At 36.2% G+C, this 27131-nt stretch overlaps 3 protein-coding genes across 6 annotated transcripts; 2 read left to right on the forward strand and 1 right to left on the reverse strand.

The window, feature by feature from the left end:
* Positions 1-568: 568 nt before the first annotated feature.
* On the reverse strand, positions 569-5141 carry LOC129360603 (uncharacterized). Its single transcript, XM_055030929.1, has 8 exons — positions 5065-5141; positions 4239-4337; positions 3980-4158; positions 3774-3889; positions 2274-2415; positions 2050-2188; positions 1115-1154; positions 569-1017 (listed from the first exon to the last, which is right to left on the reverse strand). The coding sequence occupies exons 1-8, from the start codon at positions 5101-5103 to the stop codon at positions 749-751; spliced, it is 1023 nt and encodes a 340-aa protein (XP_054886904.1). The 5' UTR covers positions 5104-5141; the 3' UTR covers positions 569-748.
* A 1286-nt stretch (positions 5142-6427) lies between these two features.
* On the forward strand, positions 6428-21139 carry LOC129360574 (adhesion G-protein coupled receptor G6-like). The gene is made up of 29 exons (XM_055030896.1): positions 6428-6479; positions 6597-6726; positions 7901-8524; positions 9395-9492; positions 10440-10498; positions 10796-10823; positions 10947-10984; positions 11080-11228; positions 12308-12367; positions 12450-12515; positions 13053-13138; positions 13212-13282; positions 13375-13402; positions 13513-13535; positions 13643-13773; positions 13987-14116; positions 14712-14818; positions 14906-15122; positions 15207-15369; positions 15566-15718; positions 16352-16489; positions 16578-16611; positions 16838-16941; positions 17763-17884; positions 18601-18869; positions 19640-19745; positions 19833-20113; positions 20203-20304; positions 20392-21139. The coding sequence occupies exons 2-29, from the start codon at positions 6651-6653 to the stop codon at positions 20454-20456; spliced, it is 3528 nt and encodes a 1175-aa protein (XP_054886871.1). The 5' UTR covers positions 6428-6479; positions 6597-6650; the 3' UTR covers positions 20457-21139.
* Positions 21140-22299: 1160 nt separating this feature from the next.
* LOC129360821 (transcription cofactor vestigial-like protein 3) lies at positions 22300-26924 on the forward strand. Of its 4 annotated transcripts, none has more exons than XM_055031258.1 (4): positions 22300-22496; positions 23540-23742; positions 24474-24827; positions 25191-26924. In XM_055031258.1, the coding sequence occupies exons 2-4, from the start codon at positions 23553-23555 to the stop codon at positions 25226-25228; spliced, it is 582 nt and encodes a 193-aa protein (XP_054887233.1). In that variant the 5' UTR covers positions 22300-22496; positions 23540-23552; the 3' UTR covers positions 25229-26924. The 4 variants fall into 4 exon arrangements, with proteins under 4 accessions (XP_054887233.1, XP_054887236.1, XP_054887232.1 ...); XM_055031261.1 differs by having other exon boundaries at positions 23543-23742; XM_055031257.1 differs by having other exon boundaries at positions 22300-22487.
* Positions 26925-27131: the final 207 nt, after the last annotated feature.

Below are 27131 nucleotides of genomic sequence, written 5' to 3' on the forward strand. Positions count from 1 at the left end.
ATTGTAATAAATCAAACTAATTGTCTCTTTTATTGTCACAAAATACTATTGCAAAGACAAATTCTTATTGTGGTTATTGTATAATTTATAATACATATATATATTTTTACAAATTTTACACAGAAAGAATAAATGTAGGACATTTTCACTTGAATTGCCTATAAAGTACGTTTGATATAATTTAAAAAAGAATGTGATGGCTTAAAGCCTTACCAGTTTTGATGTGTTGGAGAATCTCTTAGACCCAGAGATGATCAATTCACAAACATCTCCCAGTAAGTGGATAAGAAAATGTTCTCAGAGCTCAAGTTCCTGTCTTTTACCATGAACACTGTATCCTCTGTCAGGCTTTGTCTCACATGCTTTTGCCAGAGGGCTGCTCACCCATTTCACATTGTACACAGGAAGCAACATCGCCTAGAACTGCAGCTGGACTAACTCGGCTATGGCATAAATTGATTTTGAAAACTGATTTATTTTATCTAAAATTATTAGTTTATTGTCATAACTCCTGCATTATTTTCTGCTTAGCACAGGTTACACAAAATAAATTAGTGAAGTCAGCTCTGTTATGAACAGTGGTGTCACATTTCACTCCAAATCTATTTTCCATAGAAGAAACAATGTTTTTTTCATCTTGCAGTAAGTAAATTCAGCCTGATCTGGTGACTGTGTCATCATGTAAAGCAGGTTATGAGTAACACACAACAGTTCAAGTCATGGGAACACATCCTCAGGGTGTAAGTAATCACTTGTTCACCAGGGCTTTGTGTATTCTTGAAACAACTTCAAAATTAGGCAGGAGCGCAGCGGCCTGGGCCAGTTGGGGAAGCTGCGTGTAGGTGGAGGTCCGGAGGTACTGAAAAAGGTCCTGGAAGCTGTGGAAATGAGGAGTGAGGTGAGGTGGCACACCCAAAGACAGCCCCAGCTTCCTCAAAACGTAGATGTGGTTGGGAGAGTCGAGCAGCAGGGACAAATCCTGGATGGTGTCGTAGCTCAGCATCTCGATACTCTGACCTGAACGGATTCAGAACTTGCAAAATAAGAGCTCAGAATTTAAAGACCCAACTGGAGAATATTTAGATCTTTTTATAGTGTAAGGTAAAGCACGTACCTTGAGCAATCTCCCATATTGTCTGCAGTTTTTGCTCCACCTAATGTTGATATAGTAGATGAAGCATGATTACTCATTCGTTTATTAACTAATGAATATATTTGATCACTGATGCTAACAGTAATTAAATACATATACAATGATTTAGAATAAATTAATCACTTTTGGCAATTATTTTAGGAAGGGGACAATATGAAAAATTTCCACTAGATTTAATTAAAAAACAAGGTACTATAAACTACCCTTTATGCCACAGGATACAACTTTTATAAAAATATGTTTAGTTCACAATTTTTGAGATAATTGTCATCGAATTTTCTAATCAATAATTGATACAGACTCAACATATGCTCTTTTGCCGACAGATCATTACAGTCAGAGCAGTAATTAAACCAAAAGTGTACAAAAAATATACAGACTTTACATTTAGGCAACAATAGAAATATAGGTATACATAAAATAAAAAATAATGGGGTTTAAAAAACACCCTTTGTAAATATGTTCTACCCAAAACTTGATCATTTGTAGCATATTTTGCAACAAACAAAGAAGCATTCACTAAAGGACTGCTTTGTTGTTGCATTTTAGGCATTTCTTATATAAAAAAATTAAATAACTTATTTGTTCATTTGCATTTTTAATGCATTTTTAAGATTGTATAAAATTAGCTCAAGTCGTTAAATGAAAAATCTTCAAAAAGTGGCAAGTTTTTTTTATCCAATTAATTGATTGGTTGGCAGAATAACTGATTACTAAAATAATCGTTATTTGCAGCTCCACTATGTACTTCAATACATGAAGAAAATTTCTTTAAAATCAACTTTAAAACTAAGGTTTGAAGAAATGCTCAAATCTTAAGACACAGAGCGCTCAGCAAAGGTCTCAGTGTTGCTGCTGCAAGATTCTCAGAAAATGAGGAAAAGAAAACAAAGTACCTCCTCTGTGGTGAAGCCTTTCTGTGCTTCCTGCATGATGTTATCTTGCTTCTGACTGCAGGGCTTGATGTTGGTGGTGACATTAATCACGATAGAAGTGGGGTGCATCTCACTCTCATGGTTCAGTGAGTTTGGACCTCTGGGTAGTTTAACATTTTAAAAAATAGGACATAGATTAAATACATAAAAGGTGTTCTTTGTTCCAGATTTCACAGAAAACATACCTTGGTGTGTCTTCGGGTGAAACGGGCTCTGAAGGACGGTCTTGTTGTGTTGCTCTCTCTGCGTGACCGGAGGGACATTCGTCCTGAAGGTCTGCTGCAGACAGTAAACCTTCAGGCTTTCGACGGCACTCAGGAATTTGCTCTGAACAAAGAAACATGTTTAGAATCTCACTTTTATCCAATAAAACAGTAGATATGGATAAAATGCTGATAATCTAACTTACTGAATCTTTTTGCAGTCAGGAGGAGAATCCAAAGTAACAGAGAAATGAGAAAAAACAAGGACGCTATTGCAGCGCTGATAAAGACCACAGAAAGATTTTCCTCTTTTATTCCTGAAAGAAGAACAAGAAAACATGCAAAAAAATTTAAAATATGTTAAGAGTTCAGGTGGAAATTTACATGAATTCATCCAGGATACGAATATCCTGGTATTTTGGAGATTTGTGGATAGATTTGAACTGTTCTTTTTGTACTGAACAATAAGGTTATACAATTAACAGCATTATTGAATTTTAAAAACAATGAATTAACGAAAATGGAGGACTATTCAGTCAACATGTGATTGCAGGCCTCATGTGGCTTTTTGTCAGGCAGAGTGAGTATTTACTGGGCTTGGAGTCACGATAGACTTCTGGTCGGGTCCATTTACAACTCATATCGGCAGCGTATTTTCTGGGTCTCACATAGGTTCAAATCGTACAACAAGTCAACATTTTACCCCGAGTTGTCCTGCATCAAACATATATAGATGCTGTTAACATGGGAGCAGAAAACAATCTCTGAAGGTTAATTTTTCTATTTATGTAAATGTTGGTTGGGTACCTTCAAATAATTTAATTGCATCTCACTTCATAAGATAGCCTGTTGAAATCCCAACAGGATTAAAGAAAGTTCACAAAAATTCCAGCTTGTGCACCAAAATCTTGTTTTCAGACATTTAATTCATTTATATTTGTTGTATGTTTATTACATTTTGATGAAAGCTATGGCCATTTTGGCTTTCATGTAAATTTCTCTCTGGATCTCTATGAAGGTAAAGGTAATTTTATTAATATAGCACATTTTCAGCAACAGGGCAATACAGGAATTAAAAGGAAATGCAAACAAAATAACAAACTGAAGGAAAGAGCAACAGAAGAAAAAGCTAATAACATTCATCCAAAGTAAATAAACTAGATACTCTAATTCAGATAAGAATAAGAAAGTATTCACTGGTCTCATTCATTTTCCGGTTTTGAAGAATAGAGGTTTAAAAAGTAGTTGCCAAGTTAGTTTTTATGGGTTCCAAGTTCTAATCCCTGTTCTGGGATGCTAAATAATCTCTGGATATATATAAATATTCAATTACCATTTACTGTTGATTCTTCTGACTTTCTGACTGGTGACATGATGGCACTCTCTGTCAAACAAAATAACAGTTTCAAGAAATCACCAATAGATGCAGAAACGTCTGCACAAAGTTTTGTGTTGTGTCACTGGTTTATCTTTGGGTCTTACGTGTTTTTGAGCCTCGGGACGTAAAGTGCAAACACTCTTTGTGGAATGTGTCACGACTGTCACAAGGAATACACAGCAGCTCCACCTCCCCTGTCAGGCTCTTCAGCTCATAATGTCTGCACACCATAACACATACAGTGTATATCAGCTGAAACTAGGGACAAAATGTGACTGGTGTTTTCTCTGGCGCTGTGAATGGGACTAACCCTGGGAGACAGTGCCCACACACAGTGTCGCTGGTGGGTGAACAGGCAGTCAACGCCAGGCGGTTCAGCAGATTGCACTGGGTGCATCTCCTGCAGGGATCCACACCTGCATCTGTGCTGAAGGTCCCCGCTTCACAAGGAATACACACTCCATCCCCTCCATAGCCAAAGCCACAATCCTGAAAGTGATATATGGTGTAGATTTAGTGTCATCAGGTTTTATAGGAGGAAATGTTTCTGTGAAATAGCTTTGCATTACCCCTGACAGCTGTTGTCCAGGTTTACAAACAGGGCATGCAACACAGGAGCCATTATGGTGTAAGAACTCCGTCTGATCACATCTAGGCTCAGATTGCACCTATGCACACAAAGGAGGGGTATTAATTATAGGAGTTTAGAAACAAGTAGGTAAGACTATAAGCCAAATCAATCCTTTCTATCATTTCAACATCATTAAATACATTTATAGAGCTTTGCAAAAGATTTGCTTCCTGAAGTTTCTTGCATGTTTTCAACTATAGCCACAAACACAAAGAAATTCATCTTTCCCATGTAGAAGGATAATAAAGAATGGTTAAGATTTATTTTTAAATGTATTTTTCAAAAAGTGTTGCATGCTATTCAGTTACCCAGTTCCCTCCTTGGAACACATGCACCCCTAACCAGTTTGCACAACAAAAACTAGGATGTTTTGGCCACTCGTCTTTTCAAAATTGGATGGAGATTATACATTTTCAAGTCTGTTACATTAACATACGTTTTCTAGGGTCAGTGTACTGCTTTAACGTGTTATGGTCTCCTTTAAAAGACCTTAATCCAACTCCTTGATCCCCCTCAGTTTATAGAAGTTCTGCTGGGTAATGAAATGTTCATTTTATTAAGTTACGCTTAATGTGTTCGCTATTTCAGTGTTTCTCAACTTTGATCCAAAGATTCAGTTGTGTTTCCTTTTTTAGGTGTTTCCCTGTTCAAGATGTTCTGCAGAAAATCCACAAAATACTAACACAGTATTTAGGAAAATTATGCACTGTGCCATCATATTTAAGTGACAGTGAAAAAGGAAAGTAATAAAATGACAGACATACCATCAATATGAAAGAAGCTCCAATCAGAAATGTAAACATGCCCCTTCTTTATTGTGTATGTTCCAACTTGAGGAAACACAACCTTAAAAATGGTTTCACGTTAAACTAAAACAAAAACAACACATTCTGAGATAGAAAGTCGAATGGATTAAAAATGTCAAACACTTACGAATTTTTGGATGTCTGTTCAATATCTTCCCACCTTCTGTGTTTGTCCTGATCTCTGAGTTTCTTAGAGGAGGAATTCAAACAGTGGGAAAGATCTTTGGGAAATCCCACCGCTCTACCTCACCTGTGACGCAGGAGGGGTTCCCAAGCAGGGTAATCTTAGACCACTGAATACAAGTCCCCCAGATGGGGCACTTCACGTCACAAACCCTCTCTCACTTTACTCCTGACCACTGAGACGAAAAGGGAAGGGGATAAAAATAGATGAATGAGTTCCTTGTTAGCGGCTCTTAGCTCAACAAAGAGGCTTTGTTTGTGTCAGAGTGTGACCCCATTTCTGGGGTCAAATCTTTGATTCTGTTGCAAGCAACACCTTGGTAAAGCCTGGGCTCCTGGTGTGGATGACAGAAAAGTTCATAAACTCTTTCAATACAAAAGGTTGCAATGCAAGGTTTGGCCACTTGATGGGAGTATCGAGCAAGAAAAATGGAGAAGGAGGAGGAAAAATTACTCAAAGTTACCTTTTGCTTAAAAATATACCTTTCTGGTTAGAAAACATGAGTGTAACAATTCTGTTAATACACACTGATTGTTAAATTGCTTCATTGTTGTGATGATCTTGGCCTGCCTTCAGTTCTTTACAGCTGAAAGCCATTGGACATGTCACTGAAAAGCCAATTAGGTTTGTTTGGACAGTTATCGCTTGAAGATAAAACTCAAAGCACGAGAGTATTAAGCTGAACTCATGACTTGATAAAACCTACACACAAACACACGCACAGGAGCACATAGTAACATCCGCATGATGTGGGCGTCACTATGACTAATGACACAAATGAAATGACAAACCATGTTTTCTGTTGCTTTAAGTCATGTATTTGCAGAAGCAGTTGAAACACTTACAGGTTTGTTGTGCAACGAGATGCAGAGATATATTGTCGTCGCACCAACTGCAAATTTTCAGCTTTGACTTTTATTCACAACTTTTATGCAACATCAAAACTATTAATTTCTTTTGTTTGTTTAATGAAGTTTTTTGTCAAACAATAGCATGTTTGTTGGTTAATTTTATTGCTTGTGATTAATGAGTAACTCCAGAAACTAAAGGGAGTGGGTGTGGAGATGTGCTCATAGAGTAATAAAGGAACAGTTGCCAGCTGTCATGATTCACACAGATTCTCACTTGATAAGTGAAGTGAGAGCTCATTTTCTGGCAAAACGCTTCCTTAGAAAGTGAGAACGTAATGGTAAGTCTCATTTTATTTCACTCAATTTAGTTATCCTAAATTCTTTGCATGCTATTCTTTCTTGATGAGAAGGCAAATGGATAAAACATGACAGGTTTTCCTGCTCTTTTAATGCAGATGAACACCTGAGTGCTGAAGAAGTCCCAAAATTTTGTTTCAATTATTGCTGTCATGACGTCAATGAGAAGCTTAATTTTTCTGATCATCTGTTTGTCTATATTGATGTCACTGTGTCCTCTAAATTCAGGTAAGATTAAATAAATTGCCCAAAGTAGCACCTTTGAAGTATGATGTCATGTATATGTTTTTATGAATTAAAACAAGTGAATTGAGTGCTTAGAAAAAGTATTTTTTAATGTGTCCTCAAATGTATTTATTACTCTGCAGACCAGGCTTTGTTTTGGAAATGACAACTTGAAGGTATCTTGATCAGTTCAAGTACATTTTATTTATCAAGTACATTTAATTTGACTAAAGGTGCTTCAAACAGAAATATAACAATAAAAACACTTAAAACAACAAATCAAGCTAATATAAAAAATTAAGGCTACACAAAATGAAGAAAATGGGAAAAAAAAAATTTATGAATTGAGAAAAGAAAAAGATCCTCGAGTAACACCATGAGCAAGAATAACGATCAAATTCAAAGTTATGAAAAGAAACAGAAAAGATCCTGTAGGATAACAGGAAAGACAATTGAGAGAGTGAAATTTAGATCTTGGAAATAAGATATTATTTCCAAGATCGTGAATCAACACAGAATAATAAACCATACTGAAAACTAAATTAAGCCCAAGGAGAAAGACGTTCGTGTGATGTTGTTAGATCAAATAACGTCTTTAATTTAACAAATATGAATTTGATGATAATGATTTTATGCCAAATAATGTGTTTCTTAAAAGTGGCAGATTGAATTGGTGAAGAAAGACTTGTGTGGCACATTTAATGATTGTTGATTTATGGTGAAATGATTGTCGGAGTGACAGGAGTGCTCACTTGGTACATTGCAGAGGTTTTGAGGAGTCACTGCTTTTATCCTGTATCATCTATGTCTTGTGTGATGCCTTGATAGTAAGAAATATTTTTAAAAATGACTGCTTTCAGAATATTTTTAAATCTTATGAGTTTTTACTGCTTTTAAAAAAAAAAAAAAAGAATATAATATTCATTGTGCCATTAAATATGTATGCTACTTTACTGCACTAAATGTACAGGTTTATTTGTTGTCATTTGTTTTAATGTGTTGTTTGCCTGCATGCATTTAGAAAAATCACTCATTTTATTAATGTTTTCTGTATTTACAGATGTGTAAGTTCTTATATAACTATTTTGTTAATGTTCTACGTCGTCAGATGTATTCTGAGGTCAAAACTGTTTTTCTTTAAGTCTTCACTAGTCTTTTCTGTGCGTTTTTTCATCAGCCAACTCTGCCAGCACCAGTCTGTGGGGAAAGAAGTTGGAGTTTGACGGGCCTCCATGTTTGTGGCAGCTCCACCCGGAAGTGAGCGTTCCAGCTCTGACGGATCTGAGCATCTGCATTCGTTTAAAACGCACAAGTTCAGCAACATGGACAGGCTTTCTTTATAGATCTAAACAACGGAAAGAGTTGGGAATTGAAGGCAATAATTCACATTTAAAAATTTGGCATTTAGGAAAACAATACCAAGTACGTGAGGACCTCTCATTAAAGAAATGGTATTCCATCTGTCTCACATGGTCTGGTAAAAACCAGAGGCTGAAGGTGTACTTAAATGGACACACAGTAAAAAATCTAGGTTTTTATTCAGATGATGCTCAGCAACAGCTGGCACAAAACGGCACTCTCACTCTGGGGGTTTCTCACAATGTTCTCCCTAACGGTGAACTGAGGCCAGAGAGCGGGAACAACTTGCTTGGTGAGATAGGTTTGTTCAGGATGTGGGGGAAGGAGTGGAGCGCTGAGGAGGTGAGCAGCCTGGGCTGTGCAGACGGAGATGTAGTGAGCTGGGATCTGCGGCAGTGGAAGAATGACTGTCCTCCTGTCCCCGACAACAGTCTGACCTGTGGTAAATATAGGATTTTATTTTCACTGATATAAATGTTGATCTAAGTCTGTCTGAAACACTGTTTCTCATTTTTTCACTGTAATTTACTGGGACTGCAAGGGGCAACATTTTTGAGCTTTTCTTCATGTTAAAGTGTTATTCCCCCATCAAAAATCATGGAATGTTGTCTTAATTCTTGGATACATGTTTGAGAAATCCTTTAAGCTCCATGGCAACCATTCAGTTCCTTTAGACTAGCCAGTAGCAATTAGCAAACACCTGGTGGCACATCTGCTGAGGTCATTACAGAAGCTACTTTGCAGTGAAACGCTGGTAAAACGTTGCTAAAGGGTTAACAGAGGAGCCATGTTGTGAAAACTTCCTTAAGGTGGAGTTTCAGAAAGAGCAGGAGTTTTTAAAGTGACAGATGCCCAAATTCAAAGTGTTAAATTACAAAGTAAAGTCAAATTTGATATATATATTGCATTTTTCTAACAATTCAAGTTAAGATCGTTACTTGATTGTGCCATAAAATGATGCTATGTGCTTGGAAAAACACAGTACTGCTCTTGTAAGTGAAAAACAAACAAAACATCTATTATAATGGTGAAATGGAGAAAAAGTTATGGTTTCAAAATGGTTTTTAATTAAAATATAAAAAAGTAACTCGCAGTCGGCCAGAAAATACACTTTGAAGTTTGTAGATGTAATGTGACAAAGTGCAGAAAGGTGCAAGAAGCATGATTACTTTAACAATCCTGCAAATCTACTGTTTGAAATCCCTATTTTGCTGACTTTGGAGTCAAAGAAGAAACATTCTGACTTTTCTCATTTTGAGGTTCATGACCCCATTAATGGATCTAACACGGTTCCTTTTTTTCTATTTTTAAGGCTGGTCTAATTACAAAATCAAAATGTGGGTGACCGCAACCGACCGCAACAGTCCTGAAAACTGTTCACTGGCTCTGGAAGGAATCACAAGAAACTGGGTACAAACATCTGCTGTCACACTGTCTTATCATGCATGTCGATACGGGAATCTAAATGTAAAGAACACATTTTCAACCTATTGTCAAATCTTATGCTCTGTTTTTAAAGTGCATGGAAGAAGAGTGTAAAATTGATGGAGTTTATGGTGTAACTAATAGAATGGAATAGAATAAAAACAAACAAATTGTCCCTCAATGGGAAAATGCACAGTCGCAAATGATTGACCAACTAATAGGAGGTGAAATTTGAATAATCTGTCAGCAGATTATGATGGCCTTAAATTATTCAGATAATTATTATTACATGAATTACTGTGAAAGTCGATTTAGTTCTTTAGATAATGTTTTATCTAGAATCTAGTTTCTTGTGTAATCTCCTGGATTAGTTATTTATGCGCTCTTTGAGTAATTTTGGCAGATGTGTCACTCCTGGGAAGATACACCAACGATTTGTTAATAATGACTCTCACTGTTGTTCACTGGAGTCCCCAAAACTTATTTTTGTAAACATTTTCATGTTGATAAATTAGAAAATTTGTTTCCTTAAGTAAAGGCATGATTACTTTTTAAAACCCTTTAATGCTCCAGGTCATTAGATGGGTATTAATGAGATGATTTTTGGATTCTGCAAGTTTGAGAGTGATTAAGTCAAGCGGAACAAAGGCTTTCAAAAATTGTAGTTCATAAAAAGTAATGATTTAGTAAGAGATTGATTATTTTTCACATAGGTTTTGGATAGCTTTCACCTTAATTAATAAACTTCAAAACCATTATCTTGTTCTTACTCTGGTTCTTTTTGTCTAGTAATAAAACTATTTTAACACTTGAAAGATTTAAGAAATCTGTAATGTATTAATTTAAGCCAAATATATTTGAAAAGCACAACAGATTTGTAATAATGTGACTAAAACAGTAATATTTGTTGAGAATCATTTTTTGTCTTTCAGCTTATGAATGTTTTCCCCAACAACATTTCTGTCCACGACATTTACATTTCATCTGAAAGGTAACACACTTTCTCTTCTCAAACTACAGTCATGGAACAACTACTGTAGTAAAAGTACACAGAATGGGGTTTTATAGTTTTTTTATGGTTTGGTTTACTCAACAATTGCAGGAAATTTAATGATGGTTTCATTTTGTTGTAAGCATATAAATCTATGGTCTAGATTTAGCTGAGTACATAATCCAAAAAGATGTTTAATAGTAAATCCTCTTTAAAATTATGAGTACAAAATGTACTAAGGAACAAACAAATAAAAGGTGACAGACTTAAATTTGACCCAACTGTGTTTCCCGACAGCCCAACATGCCAAGTGCAGCCAGACGAGGTACGCCTATAAATACTACATGTTCATGAAAACATAAATAACTAAATAATCTTCTTTTTCTTAAACAAATTGCAAACACATGTCACTTTTAAGTAAAGATTTCCAACTGTTTCTGCTTTGTAGGATTTGGCAAAAAAGTCTAACCGAGTCTGTAGGAAATGGTGAGATTGTCAGAAAATATAAAAACAATGTGCTGCTTGGTATAACTATATATACATTAATAATCTGTTGACATGTTCTCATGTTTGCCCTCTAGTTTCGGCTGTGAGGTCTATGTGAGCGTGGATCCTGCTGCAGACGTAAAAACAGTTCAGACGGACATTTCTGCCTTCCTGAGTACGAACTTCTCTTTCGACTTCGTCACCACGGAAGCTGTCCAGGACAGCATCGCCGTACTTCCTGCCGGTGAGCCCAGGTCTTCCAATACGCTGCAGATCATTAATCACACCCAGCAATCGCATGGAGAATTATTAATATTAAAGGGAATGTTGATTTAAGCACATTCAGTAACTGCTTCACTTTTTTTTCTGGTGTTTTATCAGCATGATGTAATGTTTTAATGTGGCTGAAATGTCAACTCTGGATATTGACCTTTTTCGCATGACGTCACGCTCTTCAGAAATTTTCCCACCATTAAAGCCAGTCTAAAAACATTCATCTGGTAGCCTAAAATCGCTTTTATTTAGGTGATTTCACTTTAAAGACAGTCATGGGGTGCTGCACGATCGGCTGCACCAACAGAAAAGGATGGAAACCAAACTTGTCAGTTTAATGCATAACTTTTAATGAGGAACTCAATACACTGAGTTCGCTCGGTGTAATGATTGAACTCTTTTTACAAGGTCAGAAGATTAAAGTTCATATAGTTCTGAGTAAGTGTGATTAAAAATATATTAAATATTGCATGATGCATCTAATCTTCAACGTGAAGACAAAGCCACGCTGTCATGTTGTAACCTGTATGGAAAAACCTGGTTAGCATCTCGTCTTTTGTAGGTTTTCAAGGCCACTCCAGTTTAAACAGAAACGCTGTTTATATAAATCATGTGGTGTGAATTGAAAGTCGGTAATTAGAGCAACACATCAGAAGGGAGGAGGAGGTGTGAACTAGCTATTCCTAACTTTTGCTAATGCCACCGTCTGGGGGCCCAATCCAGGTGTGTTACCTTCACAGACAAATTAGTTTGACTCGAACAAGTAGAAGCCACGAATAAACTGCCTAAAACAACTTTGGAAAACAATTTCATTCGCTCTGTTCACTTCCAATGTCCATCACTGAATGATTAAGTGATGTTGTCATAAAGGCTCAATACATTTTCATCTTCCTTTGTTGGTTGTTTTCTGGGTGAATTCCCAGACATTAAAAATCCAATCAATATGTTTTCAAATTTTTAAAATATTCTTACATAATGTGCTACAAGAGGATGTGGATCACTTTTCTTTTTCAGTGGCTGATATTTGATGAATCATGATCTGTCTTTTAGTGATTTCCCCTCATGTGACAGAACCACCACCAACTATTATGCCTCCATCAACCACCTCAGGTGAGGTTGTGATTTTTTTTCTTCTAAACTTTAATAGAAGCATCTGTTAACTTTTAATAATTGCATTTAATTTTGTTTACAGAGACCACACTGCTAAGGCCTAAGTTTTCAACGACAGGAGAACCTGTGGATCGGACTGTAACAGTTGGTTAGTTCTCCATGAAATATGATTTACAGTTGAACAAAATAGATCTCAGATTAATTTCTTAGTGGCTGACAAACATTTCAATGTGTTTGGGATCTTTAGTCTTTCATTTGTCTTTAGTCAGAGGCTTCTTCAAATTAGCTGCAGTACAAACTGCTACAGGAGTTCATTCATTTAATGAATTAAAACAACATTTAATTTCCCTTTTGGGATCAATGAATGTGAATTTGCTGAAAGCAGAAGATTTTTTCTTATTTTTTCCAAATCTAAAGTTTCCATGTTCTGAGTACTAGGTAGGTAATGATTTGGTAGAATTACTATTACATGGTAGAAAAGCTTCTCATTGTCAAATTTCCTGCATTTCCATCCCACTTCTCCTGACCGATATGGTATAATACATATAGAATAAACAGCAATTTTCCCCATGTTTTTTCTCACTGAAGAAATGTAGTCAACTTAAAACTGCAATGTATTTAAAAATATTTAAAATGTAAGCATAGAGTGTATAATGTAACCTATTCCATTTTTCTCCTTTTGCAGTCATGCCAGATCAGTTTTTTCGAGTTAATTTGACTTTACTCATAAAAACAAACCTGTCGAAGCCTACAGATGTCATCGAGGAATGGGTAAGAACATTAATATAATCACTGAGAAAAGTTATATTCGCAAAAACATTTACATTATCCCTTTTCCTTAAAGCTGCAAGAAAAGCTTGAGGCCAATAACAGTATGAGTGTGGTGAATCTTATCATAAAAGAAGGTTATGGCAGGTGGGTTTTCCTGCAGTCTTTGGGCACAATTAGTCTTCTAGATTTTAATATTTTAAACTTGGCTCTGTCTTTAACCGATTCATATTTTACAGGAGCATGGGAAAGTACACTGGCTTAGTGGTGAGTATGCATTCAAGTAAAGAAACAAGACAAATCACATCTACAGATGGAAATTTGTATCAATCTGTTTTATCTAAATGAAGTAAAATTTCTGCTTTCTTGTTTTCCAGACTCCCATCAGCAAACAGAATCAGTACGTGAATAAAAGTCAATCTGCTGTTTTTAGCACATTCTTATCCTTTAGATTTATTGTTTAGTTTTGTGTTTGTGGCCTTCATGCTAATCCTTTATTGTCTATAGATACAACTGCACCTTCCATGTTCAAGAGTATCACAAGAACAATGTGGGTGAAGTTGAGATATTAATTCGTTCTGCCTTGACGTCAGGATCTTTTGCAATTCAGACAACAAATATATTAATCAAACACATAGGTAAGCTGTGTTTCTGAAATATAAAACAGTATTTTGCAATAGTGTCATACCATTTCAAGTTCATTTTTATGACATTATTGCAGCAAATTGAATGTTTTATGTCAGAAACATAAAACAATGTCATTTCATACTGTAATTTTATCAAATTTAATTATTTTTATGTTAAAAGAATCTAATTCATGCAGTCTAATCCTTTTATTTCTTCTCTTTTAGAGCCAAAAAGCTGTTTAGAAGAAGATACCTCATCATTGTATGGCCAATACATTTGGCCAGAAACATTTCCTCAAGTCACTGCAGAGATGGGATGCAGGACACCAGTATCCAATCGAGCCTACAGACTTTGGTAAGAAGTGGCCAGTCTTGGTTTGCAGGGGAAAATCATTGTCTGATCTGTTTTATACCAGCATTTTGATGCAAATGAAACATGATGAGATGTTAACATGCTCTGCAAAAAGCTTTCTTTCCTACAGTGGAAAGCCTGTGTTTTATAATTTTATACAATATATTACTGACTAAGCTGTGATCAGAGTTTCAGTCATTACAAATGTTTATTTTGCACTTGTGTACAAAAGCTGAAAATATTTTGCATTTTGCTATATTTAAACTGAGGCCCTCCAGCAATTAAATTAAAGAGCAGCATGATGTAAACTATTCCCTCAGCCATTACAGCTCCATCTCTATCATCCTGAACAGGAAATCATTTTAAAGATCATGAATCATTACTGTAATTAAAGGCTTCAGTGTCATGCACTATCTAACGATATTACTGTGTACTGATGATTTTTACGGTCTGTCAATAAACGTTGGGTAGATGCCTGTTGAGCTCATAATCAGCAGAGGACAGTTTTATTATTATTAATGCTGCTGTTCTTTACAACCTTCAGTCAAAATATGTAAAAATGCAAAACAAATAGCAAATTTTCTTCCATTTTATTTAGTAAACTCAACATTGAAACTGATACGACCTGCTGGGAAGAGCCTAATATGACAAACTGTGACAAGTTTGCAACAATATCAGACCTCAGCAACATTACAGTCACACCTGGTAAGAGAATCAGCCGCACACACTTTAATTTATTCCTATAGGTGAAACAACATGGCCATAAATAACACAGGTATGAACGATTTTTAGATAATGCAGCAGCGGTTGTGGACATAATTCGGGACCTCGTAGATGTTCAGCTCAGTAATAACTCCCAGCTGTCTTCCTCTGAGCTGGGATTGGTGATGGAGAAGCTGAGTGAAGTGGTTGACGTAAGCATCATCGAACCTAAAGTTGGTGCTGACATTGTCAACATCGTGGCCAACATCCTGCTTTCTGAAACTGACGTCACACCAGTCGCCGACATGTAAGGAGAAAGAGTAAAGCTCAATTGTATTCATCACTTTTCTGTGACTTTTTCATTTTTTCCCTTTTTCATTCTTTGGGAAAGTGTCCTTCATCTTACAGACCAGATGGGGAACAGTATGGAATTTCAAGGGGAATCTACAAATATCAAATCTCCTGCGCTTGCCCTTTCCATGATTAATGTCGATCCAGAGGAGTTCAGTGGCCTCACCTTCGGTGTGTCTCTGTCATCTACAATGAACCCCGAGGTAAGCTGGTATGATTGTAATAAGACTGTCACTCAATACACTTCAATGATCTACAGCGCTGGAAAAACTGAAGAGCATAACAACAATAGTTACCTGCTCTTTCCTGACTCAGTAGTGCATCATTTTACACTCAAACAGGTTTTCTATGTGGAGATCAGAACATTTCAGCTAAAATGTTTTTATTTTTATTTTGTAGATATTTGTTAACCAGAGCTTCGTCAGCAAACCACTTGCAGAAACAAACGCGGCTATTTCCTTGCCCGCTGAGATCAACAGCTTCTTCCCACCTGGAGTCAGAAACACAACACGAGTGCAGTTTCATTTTTATGGAGCGCCCGACTTGTTTCAGGTGATTTATTACCTATTTTGATTCTCTCATTAAAAAGAAGTTATGAGAGCTCACTGCACTGAACCCTATTGAAATCCTTGTGGTTATTCCACCTAATATTGATTTCTGAGCTGAGTTAAAACATTAATATTGTTGTTTCTAAATAAATTTGTTTCCTTTGCCTTATTTGAGGTCTGAAAGCGCTGCAAGTTTTTCTTAGTTTGACCATTTCTCATTTTCCGCTAGTAAATACTACATTTGCTGATCTCATGTCCAAATGTACTAAAATCACATTGAAGTCAAAACATGTCAGAGACATTTAAGTTCTTTCCTGGGCTTTTTTTTCTTAAAGTGCTTTTTTAGTGAAGTGTGTTGACTTTCTGTAAAACCTTTTCGTTTTACATCTCTGGCTTTCAGATCTAATAAACAAGTGACACGACTTTTGCTATCTTTGTTCAGAGACAGAAATCTCTTCTTATTTCACACAAACAAGCTCGATTAGTATTGTTATGAAGAAAACAGAGAAATTATGTAAAAAAATGTAGATTTAAGTACAATTTTTATCTTACTATATCAAATTTACGTAAAAATATATCGGTGAAGGATATTTTCTACTGATTACGATGGTAACAAGTGTTGTGTTTTTATTAACAGGACCCCTACTTAATCAATGAAACTGATGGAAATTGGACGTTGAACTCGTTTGTAGTTTCTGCCAGCGTCAATAACAGCCAAGTTATAAACCTGAAGGAACGAGTGGTGGTGACCTTCAAGCATGAAGAAACCAGACGGGTATAAACATTACTTTTTGTTTGTCAGCGAGAGCAAAGATTTCCTCTGTGTTTTCTCTGACATGACCAACATTTTCCTCTGTTTACAGTCAAAGTGTGTGTTCTGGGCTTTCCAAAAGTACGGTGAGTTGATCTTTGCTTATTATCCTCCGTGTGTTTACGGTTGGATTTACTGTAATTGAGCCTTGTTAGGGAACAACTGGGATTCATATGGGTTTTTTACTGAGTTGATAAGAAGGTTTGATAAAGAGGGTGTGTTTGTGTGTGTTCATGCTGGTGTGTGTGCGTGCGTGCGTGTGTGTGTGTGTGTGTGGTGTGTGTGTGTGTGTGTGTGTGTGTGTACTTTCAGGTGATCTTGGTGGTTGGAGCAGCAGCGGCTGTGAAACCCGGAACATTTCCCATCATCAGACCAGCTGTCTGTGTGATCACCTCACACATTTTGGTGTCCTGCTGGTGAGACAAAACTGAGCATTTATTATAAATAAACCCAACAAGAAAAAATTCCTGCACCCAAACTATGAAAACAACAGAGAATACAGATGATATTCAGCTCTAGTTTACTTTTTATGTTTGAAAGTTTGCATAGACTAAGACAAAGCAATGTGAAGGCCCAACACTGTAAAACATTTGAAGGTGGTTTATCTTGAAAATGAAAGTCCACCTGCTGCCTTGAAAATGTGATTAAAGTCAATAAGGAAAGTGTTTTTTGTTTTAACTCAGAAATTAAAGTTCATGAAGTTGACTTAACGAGAGACAAGCTGTCTAAACATCAATCTTGAATCTTTAATGCTGCAGTTTAAACCAAATCATTATCTCACAATATGCCAGAAAAAAAATGACCTTATCTAGTGAAAGAGCACACATTTCTCTTTTATTTTACTCACAATATCAAGTTAAAATTACTACTTATTTCACTTTGGAATTATTTAAATTCTTGTTTCAAATTGCTTGGACAAAATTTCTGATCTGATGATGAATTTTGTTAAACATCACAATGAATTCTGCTCAAACACATTTATTGAGATGAGGAAATTATCCTTAAGCATTAAATCAACATTTGCCTTAATAACACAGGAGTCAGATCAATGTTCAAACTCACAGCTTCATTGTGTAATATCACGGAAAAGTCTAAAGAAATAAAGAACAAACTTTAAGAATGTTTAATATTTGTAAATTAAATCAAAGTGCTTGGCAACAGTCCCTTTCACTGCACTTAGAGATACAAATGATTACGTTAAAGTGTGATTTAATGGTGAGTGAAATCAAATTTTCAGGATGTAAGCCGAGGCCCACTGGACCCCGAAGATGACCGGATTCTCTCAGTGATCTCTTACCTGGGATGTGGTGTTTCCTCCATCTTTCTAGGAATCACATTGCTCACCTACCTTATTTTTGAGTGAGTAACTACCAACACATTTTGTGACAGCTACTGTTACTTTTGCGTGAAGCTAGCAGCAGTTTATTAGGATTTAAAGTGACAAGATGCTTTAAAAAGACTCGATCTGAAAGGAGCTACAATTAGATAGAAACTATCAGACTAAAATTGCATTTTCTAAGAAAGACTGTGCAAAAAATGTGAAGAATATGTTTGTATTTTCCAAAGCATAATATTTCACTTTTAAAATTCTACCACAGCTTTGCAGACTTGACATATCAGTCCTCATAAATAATGCTTAACTTGTACTGCTTTTAATGTTTGTTCTAGAGAAATGGTTCCCATAAAACTTTTAATGACATGGCTTTTCAGATCTTTACCTTTCCTGCTTGCTTGTATCTAAAAGAAATTAGTTTTGTGTCACGTCCTTTTTATTCCCCTTAGAAACAGAAAGGCACGGTTTACTTTTCTGCTCAGATACTCCCATCAGATTAAAGTGGTATAAATAATAAAAGCTTGATCTTGTTAACAATGATGCTATTGATAGGCTTGTTTAAAACTTTATTTCATCATGGTTTTCCTCACTAAACTGCTTAAATTATAGGTTGTTTTTTTTATGTTTCAGTGTGATTTTATTACCATAAAAACAAAAGAAAACATTTTGCATATTATTCAGATTGGCTAACAAATTCACCCATATCTGAATTTCATAGAAGAAGTATTTTTTTCTCCTGCAGGAAGTTGCGTCAGGACTATCCCTCTAAAATACTCATCAACTTGTCCACTGCACTGCTGGGTTTGACCATGCTCTTTCTCATCGACTCGTGGCTCTCATCCTTCTCCAACTACGCATTGTGCATCACAACAGCTGCTTTTCTCCACTATTTCCTCTTGGCTTCCTGCACCTGGATGGGCCTGGAGGCCTTTCACATGTACTTTGCACTGGTGAAGGTTTTCAACACCTATGTTCCAGCCTATTTACTGAAATTCTGCGCTGTTGGATGGGGTGAGAAAAAACTTTGAATTTTCAATAACATTTTGCAGAGTGGACTTTGAGTGAGAGATTTGCTCTTTTGTTTGGGTTTATTCTTGGACTAGTGTTTCAGATTTTATAAATCAGTTCTATTTCTTAAAGTACCCAAATCAATCAGAAATTTAAATTATAGTAAGAAATCCTGCAATTCAAGTCTGTGCAGGTTTGTGTGAAAGAACTAAAAACTAATTTTAAAGGGGGGAATATTAAGTAAAAGTGAATTTTTTTAGATTTACATTGTATTATAATGTAAATCTAAATAATCGATCAGAAACATGATTGATTCTTTCATGCATGTTTGAGAAATCTTTATAACTCCAGTGGCAGTGATCCAGGGGGGCTTAAAACCTGAATCCAGAGCACCCCTCTTTGGATATTTGAGCTATCCAAATCCTTCCAGCAAAAACGCTGAATCATGTTAAATAAATGTTGCATTTATGAAGATGAAATATGCAGGAGACAAAAGAGTTTGAGGGGCACGCATGCTAAGGAACCTCCTTTTAATGACCGCTGAGAGCGATTTTGACGTGGCTGATGTGCATCTTGAACGCACCAGATAGAGGCCAATTTCAAGGTGTTGAATTTAGAAATGACAATTCTTGTAATTTGTGTTAGAAAACTGGAGGTAACATGCCTGGAAAATGCATAATCTCCCTTTAACATATTCTTATTTCTTCTTTTTATGTTATTTTAAGGCTCTTCTTGCAAGAGCGTCATAATGTGAATCTTTTGTGCTTCCACAGGGATTCCTTTGGTGATCGTCAGCCTTGTGCTCGCTATTGATAAAGACGCTTATGGAAGTTCTGTACCTGAACAAGCAGGAGTGGCGCTCAAGTCCACTGACCAATTGTAAGACCTGCAGCAAGGAGCTAACACAAACATTATATGGTGTGGCTCTTTCTTTAATTTTTTCTCTCTCCATCTCCACTCCCACAGCTGTTGGATTCAGAATAACATTGTCTACTACGTCACAGTGGTGGGATTTATTCTCCTCATCTTCTTGGGCAACATGGGCATGTTCATCGTGGTTCTGATCCAGATCAAAAAAATGAGGGCCAACAAACCGCTAGCCAAGAGCCGCAGTGCGCTGCAGGACTTCAGAGCAGTCGCCGGCCTCACCGTCCTGCTGGGCCTCACCTGGTCGTTGGGCTTCTTTTCATTCGGACCACTACGAGTGGTTTTGACGTACCTGTTTGCAATCTGCAACTCTTTTCAAGGTGAATATAAGGCTGTTGGATTTTACTGCACAGTTATTTTTTATCACTATGTGTAATAATAAGCTATTTTGTTGTTTTTTTTTGTCCAGGATTTTTTGTTTTTTTGTTTCACTGTTTGATGAAGGAAAATGTGAGGAAACAGTGGAAAAGTTATTTTTGCTGTGGACGTTTCAGGGTCAATGAAACCTCAGGTATTTTCCTCTATTCTGCATTTGATTCCCACAACAATCATGAGTTTTCAGTGTGAATAATTATTTTTCTTTTATTCCTGCATTCAGACTGGAGCCGCTCTGTAACAATGGACGCTCGTAACAAAAAGGCAATCTTGTCAAATCTGACTTAATGCACTCTGACTTAAACATCTCCTCCACCAAGTCACTGACTCCACGTAATCTCCAAAACACTCGCACCGCTAGGTGGCAGTAGTGAGCTTCTGAATCAGGGAGACAAGATTCACCAATCAATCACAAATTTGGGTACAAGTAATTTTTTATAACGAGCAGGGAGAAATCACAAAAAGTACATTTCTGTTACTCAGGATTTTTTCTTACTGTTATGAACATTTCACCTTAAAGTATTGTCACATATGAGAAGTGTACACTAAAATGAACTAGGTTTAATTTATTTCATAGAACCTGGAAATGTTTTAGGTTAGCTTAGCAATACTAGAGGTATAAAATCTGAACTTTCAAGGATTTCAAAACAAGACAGATAAACATGTTTATATATTGTTACATCTATCACCGTTCTTATGTGTTTTACAGAAACTGCTGCTCATTCGTTTTTTATCTGTATGTTTCCACTAAAGACAACTACAGTGAACTGTGCTTGATTTTAATTTTTGAATAAATTATTTATTTTAATTAGATTTTATTTGCTGAGAACTAATTAGCTTGTGAGAATCAGAGATCATTTAAAATTTTTGGTAGCAGGATAAAATTGGGTAATTTAATGTGAATACATACAAAAATTTAATTGATGCAATATTATTTTTCTAAGATGTGTCCTGTGTAATTTATTGCTGAAATAAAGATGTGATCATGATTATCTTCTGCTTGACTTGGAGTTCTTTATTTTTAAAAAACAGATAAATAAAATTCATGGCAAATGTACAACTTTGAAATACTAATACTAAGAAGAAATCTATATTAGTTTTAATTTTTAGCAACTGAACCTTAAATTTGGATGTTTTTCTTTAGTTTTCAGATGTATTTTTTTTACTTATTGTACTTTTACTTATTGTTTTTTTCCAGTTTCAGATTAGTTTTTACCTCTTTAGAAAAATAGGGAAAAAACTTTATCCATCATAGACTTGAGTTGCATTACAAAAGTATTTTTATAATTTTAATAAAAGTGTTGAATATCTGTTTGTATTTATGTTTGCATCCTCTACTCATGTATCCCTTAATAAAACAATAAAACTTAATACAGCTAATTTCTCCCAATTGTACTAATTTAGTTGGATCAGAGTCGACTAACGTAGGTTTTACAGTTTTTGTAGGTTTCTCAGCTCCTGTATTTTTCCTGTAAAACATTTTAAATTATGCCTGATTGGAGTTGCATTATTTACTGCCTGTATGAAGAATTTAAAGTTACACCTGGAGCTACCGTAGAGCGGTTTAGCTTAGAGCAAATTAGTGCTTTGGAATGGCTGCAGTTCAAACTAAAAACCATGGTGTGAAAATTGATGATTGGGGATGCTGTCAATATAGGCAGGTTGTCTGACTTGTGCAACTTGTTTTTATTTCCTAAATCTTTTCCCTTTACAGATGTGCTTTGCTTTATGATGATCAAAGCAAAGCACATGTAATTTATCCCAATAAATTATACGAAACTTTGTTTTGAGGAAATTGAAGGGATGTGAAGTTTGTTGCGATGTTCTGCTTTCATCCCAGCTGGGAAAGAACAGCAGAGCATTCTATCCTCTTTGGTTCTTCAAACAAAGAGACAAAAAAATAAACAAAACTTCAGAATTTGCTGAAAGCAGTTTCTGTGAATCTGACGTTGTAATTCAGCTGAAATCTAAAGAGAGTGGTTGTTAAACTGTGCAAACCTTTCTGCCAGTTTGAACCAGGAATGTTTTGATTGCGCTGCGGTTCAGGCTCCTGAGGAACCTGCTGGATAGCATTCTGATCATAGCTGTAACCCTCCCCAGCTAAATCATCCAGTAAGTCTGCAGGCTCTGTGAGTAAAACGCTTTCTTTGAGGAGCAGACTCTGAAAACGATAGCAGCTAAGTGAATCTATGCTCTGATTTTGCAGTTTTCTTGTTGGTTCTGCTGGGTTTTTTCTTTCTTTTTCTTGGGAGGTGGGGAGATCAACCAGTCAATGCAAGCTTGTGCTCCCTGTTCAACGTTGGTCAGTCATCAAGACGGGTGAGACAAGTACGTTTCTTAAAGTTAACAGATGCTGGGGTTGATTGGGTAACACAAGAGTTCAGTTAAATTTAAAGTTTGCAGCATGTTGGGAATTATTGAGTTTGGAGAAGAAGCAGATTTGCTGGATTTCTAACAAACAAAACATAATTATATGTTTTTGCACAACTTGATTTCATTTGTGGTGAGCTCAGATTTAGTTTAAAATTGTCCTGAAATATAAAACTTAAAAATCTTTTAAGAGATAAAAGAGCAACATCGTGACCTACAAGCCTTAAAAAGAAACTCTGCAGTCAGCTACAGATTTTAACTGATGTATATAAAACTAAAGTTAAGCTAAAAACCCTTGGAGATTTAGATTTAAAATCATTTTTAAATTTCACCGACATGTTTCTTTGGGCCCGGCGGTGTTAAATTGAAAATGAAAGACAATCTGAGGAGGCAGTTAAAATGAGAAAGATGGGAAGGTAAAAGCTTGTCACCAATTGTAACAGGAGTTTAATTTCTGCACTGCCAAAATCCCTGATGCTTTTGTTTTTGGTCAAATATATAAATATTTGGTCAAATAAACAGAGATGACTCTCCTTGTACAGTGTCTAATTATTTTTTGATTGATGCTTGTTTCATTTCCGTACAGAAAATAATTTCTCAATCAAATTTTTGCTTCTTGCCAGCAGGATTCTTCAACATGACTAAACACAAAACATAAAGACAGAATAGAGACAGAAATATCATTATTGTCAGAAAATTCAGGTGTAACATCAACATAGAGGTATGAATCTTCACACAAAGATAATAAAGAAATTAAGATTAACATATACAGAAAGAACAAAGATATAAATGTATGTAACTGCTATCGTTCAAAGTGTTTTTTATGTTTTAGTGCAAAGAGTTTTAAACTAGTTTAAAGCAGATATGACATAAACATGTTTTCTGACAGCAAAACACTGTTTTATTGTGATTTTTCCTAGTTAAAAATAGTTTGAGCTTTTTTTTTTAAACATTATTAAATGCGAAAAGCATTTTCTGATTGTCCACTTGTGAATTTTCAGTAGCAGGTGACCCATGGAGGAGCGAACAGACAGTCCGGTACCAGTGAAGGTGGAGGAGAACCCTGACAGCGTCGTCCTGACGTACTTCAAGGGCGACATTAGCAGCATGGTGGACGCACACTTCTCAAGGGCTCTGGGCAAAGCCAACAAGGCCTACGAGTCGGGGTTAAGGTCAAAGAAAATCCGCAAAACTGTAAAACTAGGTGAGCATGTAAAAGAGTCACTGTATGACTTAAAGAGGCAGTACGTTATAAAAGTGACGTTCTCTCATCTGGAGTATTGCTTTGATTCTTTCATGCACGTTTACGAAATCCTTTAATCTCCTATGGCAGCCATTTGGGTTTTTACAAAACTCGTGGAGACGTTTCTGAGCTTCCACATTGCAGAGCACCACTGCCCCACTCAGTCCCTTCAGACTAGCCAGCAGCAATTAGCAAACACCTGGTGGAGCTGTGCATCAGCTGAGTTCATTATAGGAGGTACATCTCAGTGCAATGATGGCGAAATGTTTGTTAATAGAGGAGCCATGTTGTGATGACTTCCTGAAGGTGGGGCTTCAGAAAGGAGCTTCTTAAAGAGGCAGAATTTAAATTTAAATTGCAAAGTCGCCTGGTCGGTACCGGATTTGTTTCTGGTGAAGCTTGCATCATAACATCAGATGTAGGATACGAACGCAGCGTTGAACTAAATTATTTCAAGTAAAGTCAAAGTAAAAAGTTCATTTGCATAAAAGGTGTAACTTTCAAGTTAATTCAACACAAAACAGCAAGTTGTCATCACTAAACTAAACAAATCAAATTAATGTAAATAAGTCAAATACACTCTTTAGAGTGTGATTTATATTTGATATGAAGGATTATATGTGGCTGGAAAACACATAATACTGCCCCTTTTAAATCAAACATGATTCTCAGAGTGAACATTTACCCCACAGAGAGCTCAGACAACTGCCAGGGGAGCATGTCCGCCCCTTACTTCGAGGCCCCGGTGCCCCCGTTAACGGGACACATCCTGACCCTCAGCTCGGCGGAGGAGACGCCAGGATCCTGGAACTCGTTCAGGTCAAGAGAAGGGCCGGCGGTGCCCACCATCATGTGCTCCCTGTCCCCAGACGGGCTGAGTCTCACTGGACAGCAGTACTCGACATCCCTGCTCAACCTGCTGCACGGCGACCGGGGCGAGATGGGAGCCGCCATCGCCTCCAGCTCCAAGCCGGACCCGCTTCCAGGCTGGGCGGTGCCTGCGGGGTACAGGGAGTCTGTGGACCCTCCAATAGGCTTCGAACCTGGTAAGTCTTCATGTAATATTGACTTTTATACTTTAAAAGGAAGTGTTTATAAGTGTTATATTACTTAATTGTGTATTTGTATGTGTTACGTTTTTACTTTTAGTCTTTGAAATATCAGAATTCACATAGAAGTTTGTATCTTTTGCTGTGATTATATTATTTCTCAGATGATATCATCATCCCAGACTTTTTTAACCAAATACTTTTTTGCTTTTACACGTGTTAATATTTGGATACTTTTTGTTTTTACTAGAATAAAAGCAAGTCAAAGTGGTGCTACTTTCACTTGAGCACAATTTCAGAGTACCTGCACCTTTAAGAGCCGTTTAACTTTGCTTGATGATCTTTTCCTCTTTGTTTCAGGGCGACATGGGGATAAAAAGGACTTGTACTGGTACTGAGGTGAAACACGGAGTGCAGAAGGAACAGAGGAGCGCTTTAGCCACCGCAGCGTCTTTCTGTTGGTTTCAGCAGAGCAGCATTTTGATTTCCTGACGATGTTCTCTCTCTATTGTTTGCTGAGATGACCTCAGCACCTGAGCGCGCACTGGGACAGCCTCTGCTGAAGGAAGCTCTCGGTGGCAAACCAGTTCCTCAGCTTTTGGCATTCCTTTTTTAAGTATCAGAGCTGTGTCTCTGTTTTCACATGTCTAGAGGTGAAGCTGGATGATGTGCACTGTCTTTGTGGGTTTTACTTCAGTCAACAGGCCGGTGTTGAGTCTGAAAACTGTGAGCCTCTTAGATGTGTAAAAATTAATGCAGCTACAACCTGATCGACCTTTAGTTCACCTCGGTGAGTTTATGGAAGATACTCAGACAGGGAGGGGAAGCTTTGCTTGGTCATTAGCAATAATCAGAGGCAGCCACCACTGCTTACAAAGAAATAATAAAAGAATGATGCCTTTTAATTAAACAATGTGTTTCTGACCCTGTTGGTGGATTTGAGCCCACAGTCTTTATGAAGAAATGTACAGGATACCTAATAATCAGTAGATAGATGCTCTGAAGTGTTGGTTTCTTTGCAGGGTTTTTTTTAAATGTATATTTTAATTTCTCTTTATTTGGATGAAAAGGTAATAACTGAACTTTGTCTGCTCCTGTTAGATGTTTAGCTTTATAACTCCAGATGTGTGTGAATAAATTGTTTTTTTTTTTTTTTTTTTTTGAGGAAATTTATAGTTAAATTTGATATCTTAACACACTATAAAAATACACAACACCTTTATTTATGTTTGACAGCAAATCAGAATGAACCTTTCAGCACAGAGTATAAAATTATCTATGTTTCCAAAATGTACAGTACTGACCAGAGGATAAATGTCCAAAAGTTTAAGTTTGACTCCATCTGTAATCTATAATCTGGGGATTTTATGTTGCTTTAGGATTACTGACTTCTTCCTCTCTGAGTGGCTTGTCATTGCAGAAACTGTTTATGTGCAAATTTTACAGCAAAACACAAATTTAAAATAAGCTGAATTTAAAATTGCCATAATTTATGTAATTAACTGATCATTGTCAACTGAGGTTTTCTCAGATTATTGAGAAAATCAGTAAAATCTAATTGCACGAAAACACCTGAATTGAAGAAAGTAATTAAAAAGAATTAATCTTTTATTATTCTGTCATTTAATGACTATTAAAATCGTACATAATCCTAAATGACATAAAGCAGGACGAGTTTGGACAGATTTAATGTCAGATGGTGTTTTTATGTATTATATCTAAATATCTGGTTTTAACTATATGAAGAAACTAGTTTATTTGTTACCTTTTTCTTCAAATCAGTTTATAGTCAGCTATAGTTAATAAGATAGTTAACCTACTACCTTTCATTTAACATATTGTTGATAAAACTCGTATTCTTCCTTTTTGAGTCTGTATGGTTGAGCTCTGCCAGCTTCACCTATTAAACATGTTGGGCATTAAAAGTTTTGATTGTTTTTTAATAACTAAAAATTTGTTGCAAAAAGTAGTTAGAAAGAAAAATACATTTTGGGTATTCTACATGCAAATGCAATGTTTTTGTTGTTGTTTGTTTTAATATACGAAAATTATAAAGAATTAAAAACCTATGAATAAATATGTCTACTTTTTTTATTTTGTCTACTTTTGTTTATTTTGGAGGAATGAGTTTAAGTTCAGCAGCTGAAATTAGGAAACAAATTAAAATTTCTTATTTTTTTTAAATTTATTTAAGCCAAATAAAAAGACACTTTTGTTTTCTCCCTGTCTGAAGTTACATCTGTCGACACTTCTCTTGTTTTCAGTGAGTTAGAATTAACAAAATGATTTCTTTTTGATGGA

The sequence above is a fragment of the Poeciliopsis prolifica genome, unplaced genomic scaffold, assembly GCF_027474105.1.
Source record: "Poeciliopsis prolifica strain line A6 unplaced genomic scaffold, Auburn_PproV2 SCAFFOLD006, whole genome shotgun sequence".
NCBI lineage: Eukaryota > Metazoa > Chordata > Actinopteri > Cyprinodontiformes > Poeciliidae > Poeciliopsis > Poeciliopsis prolifica.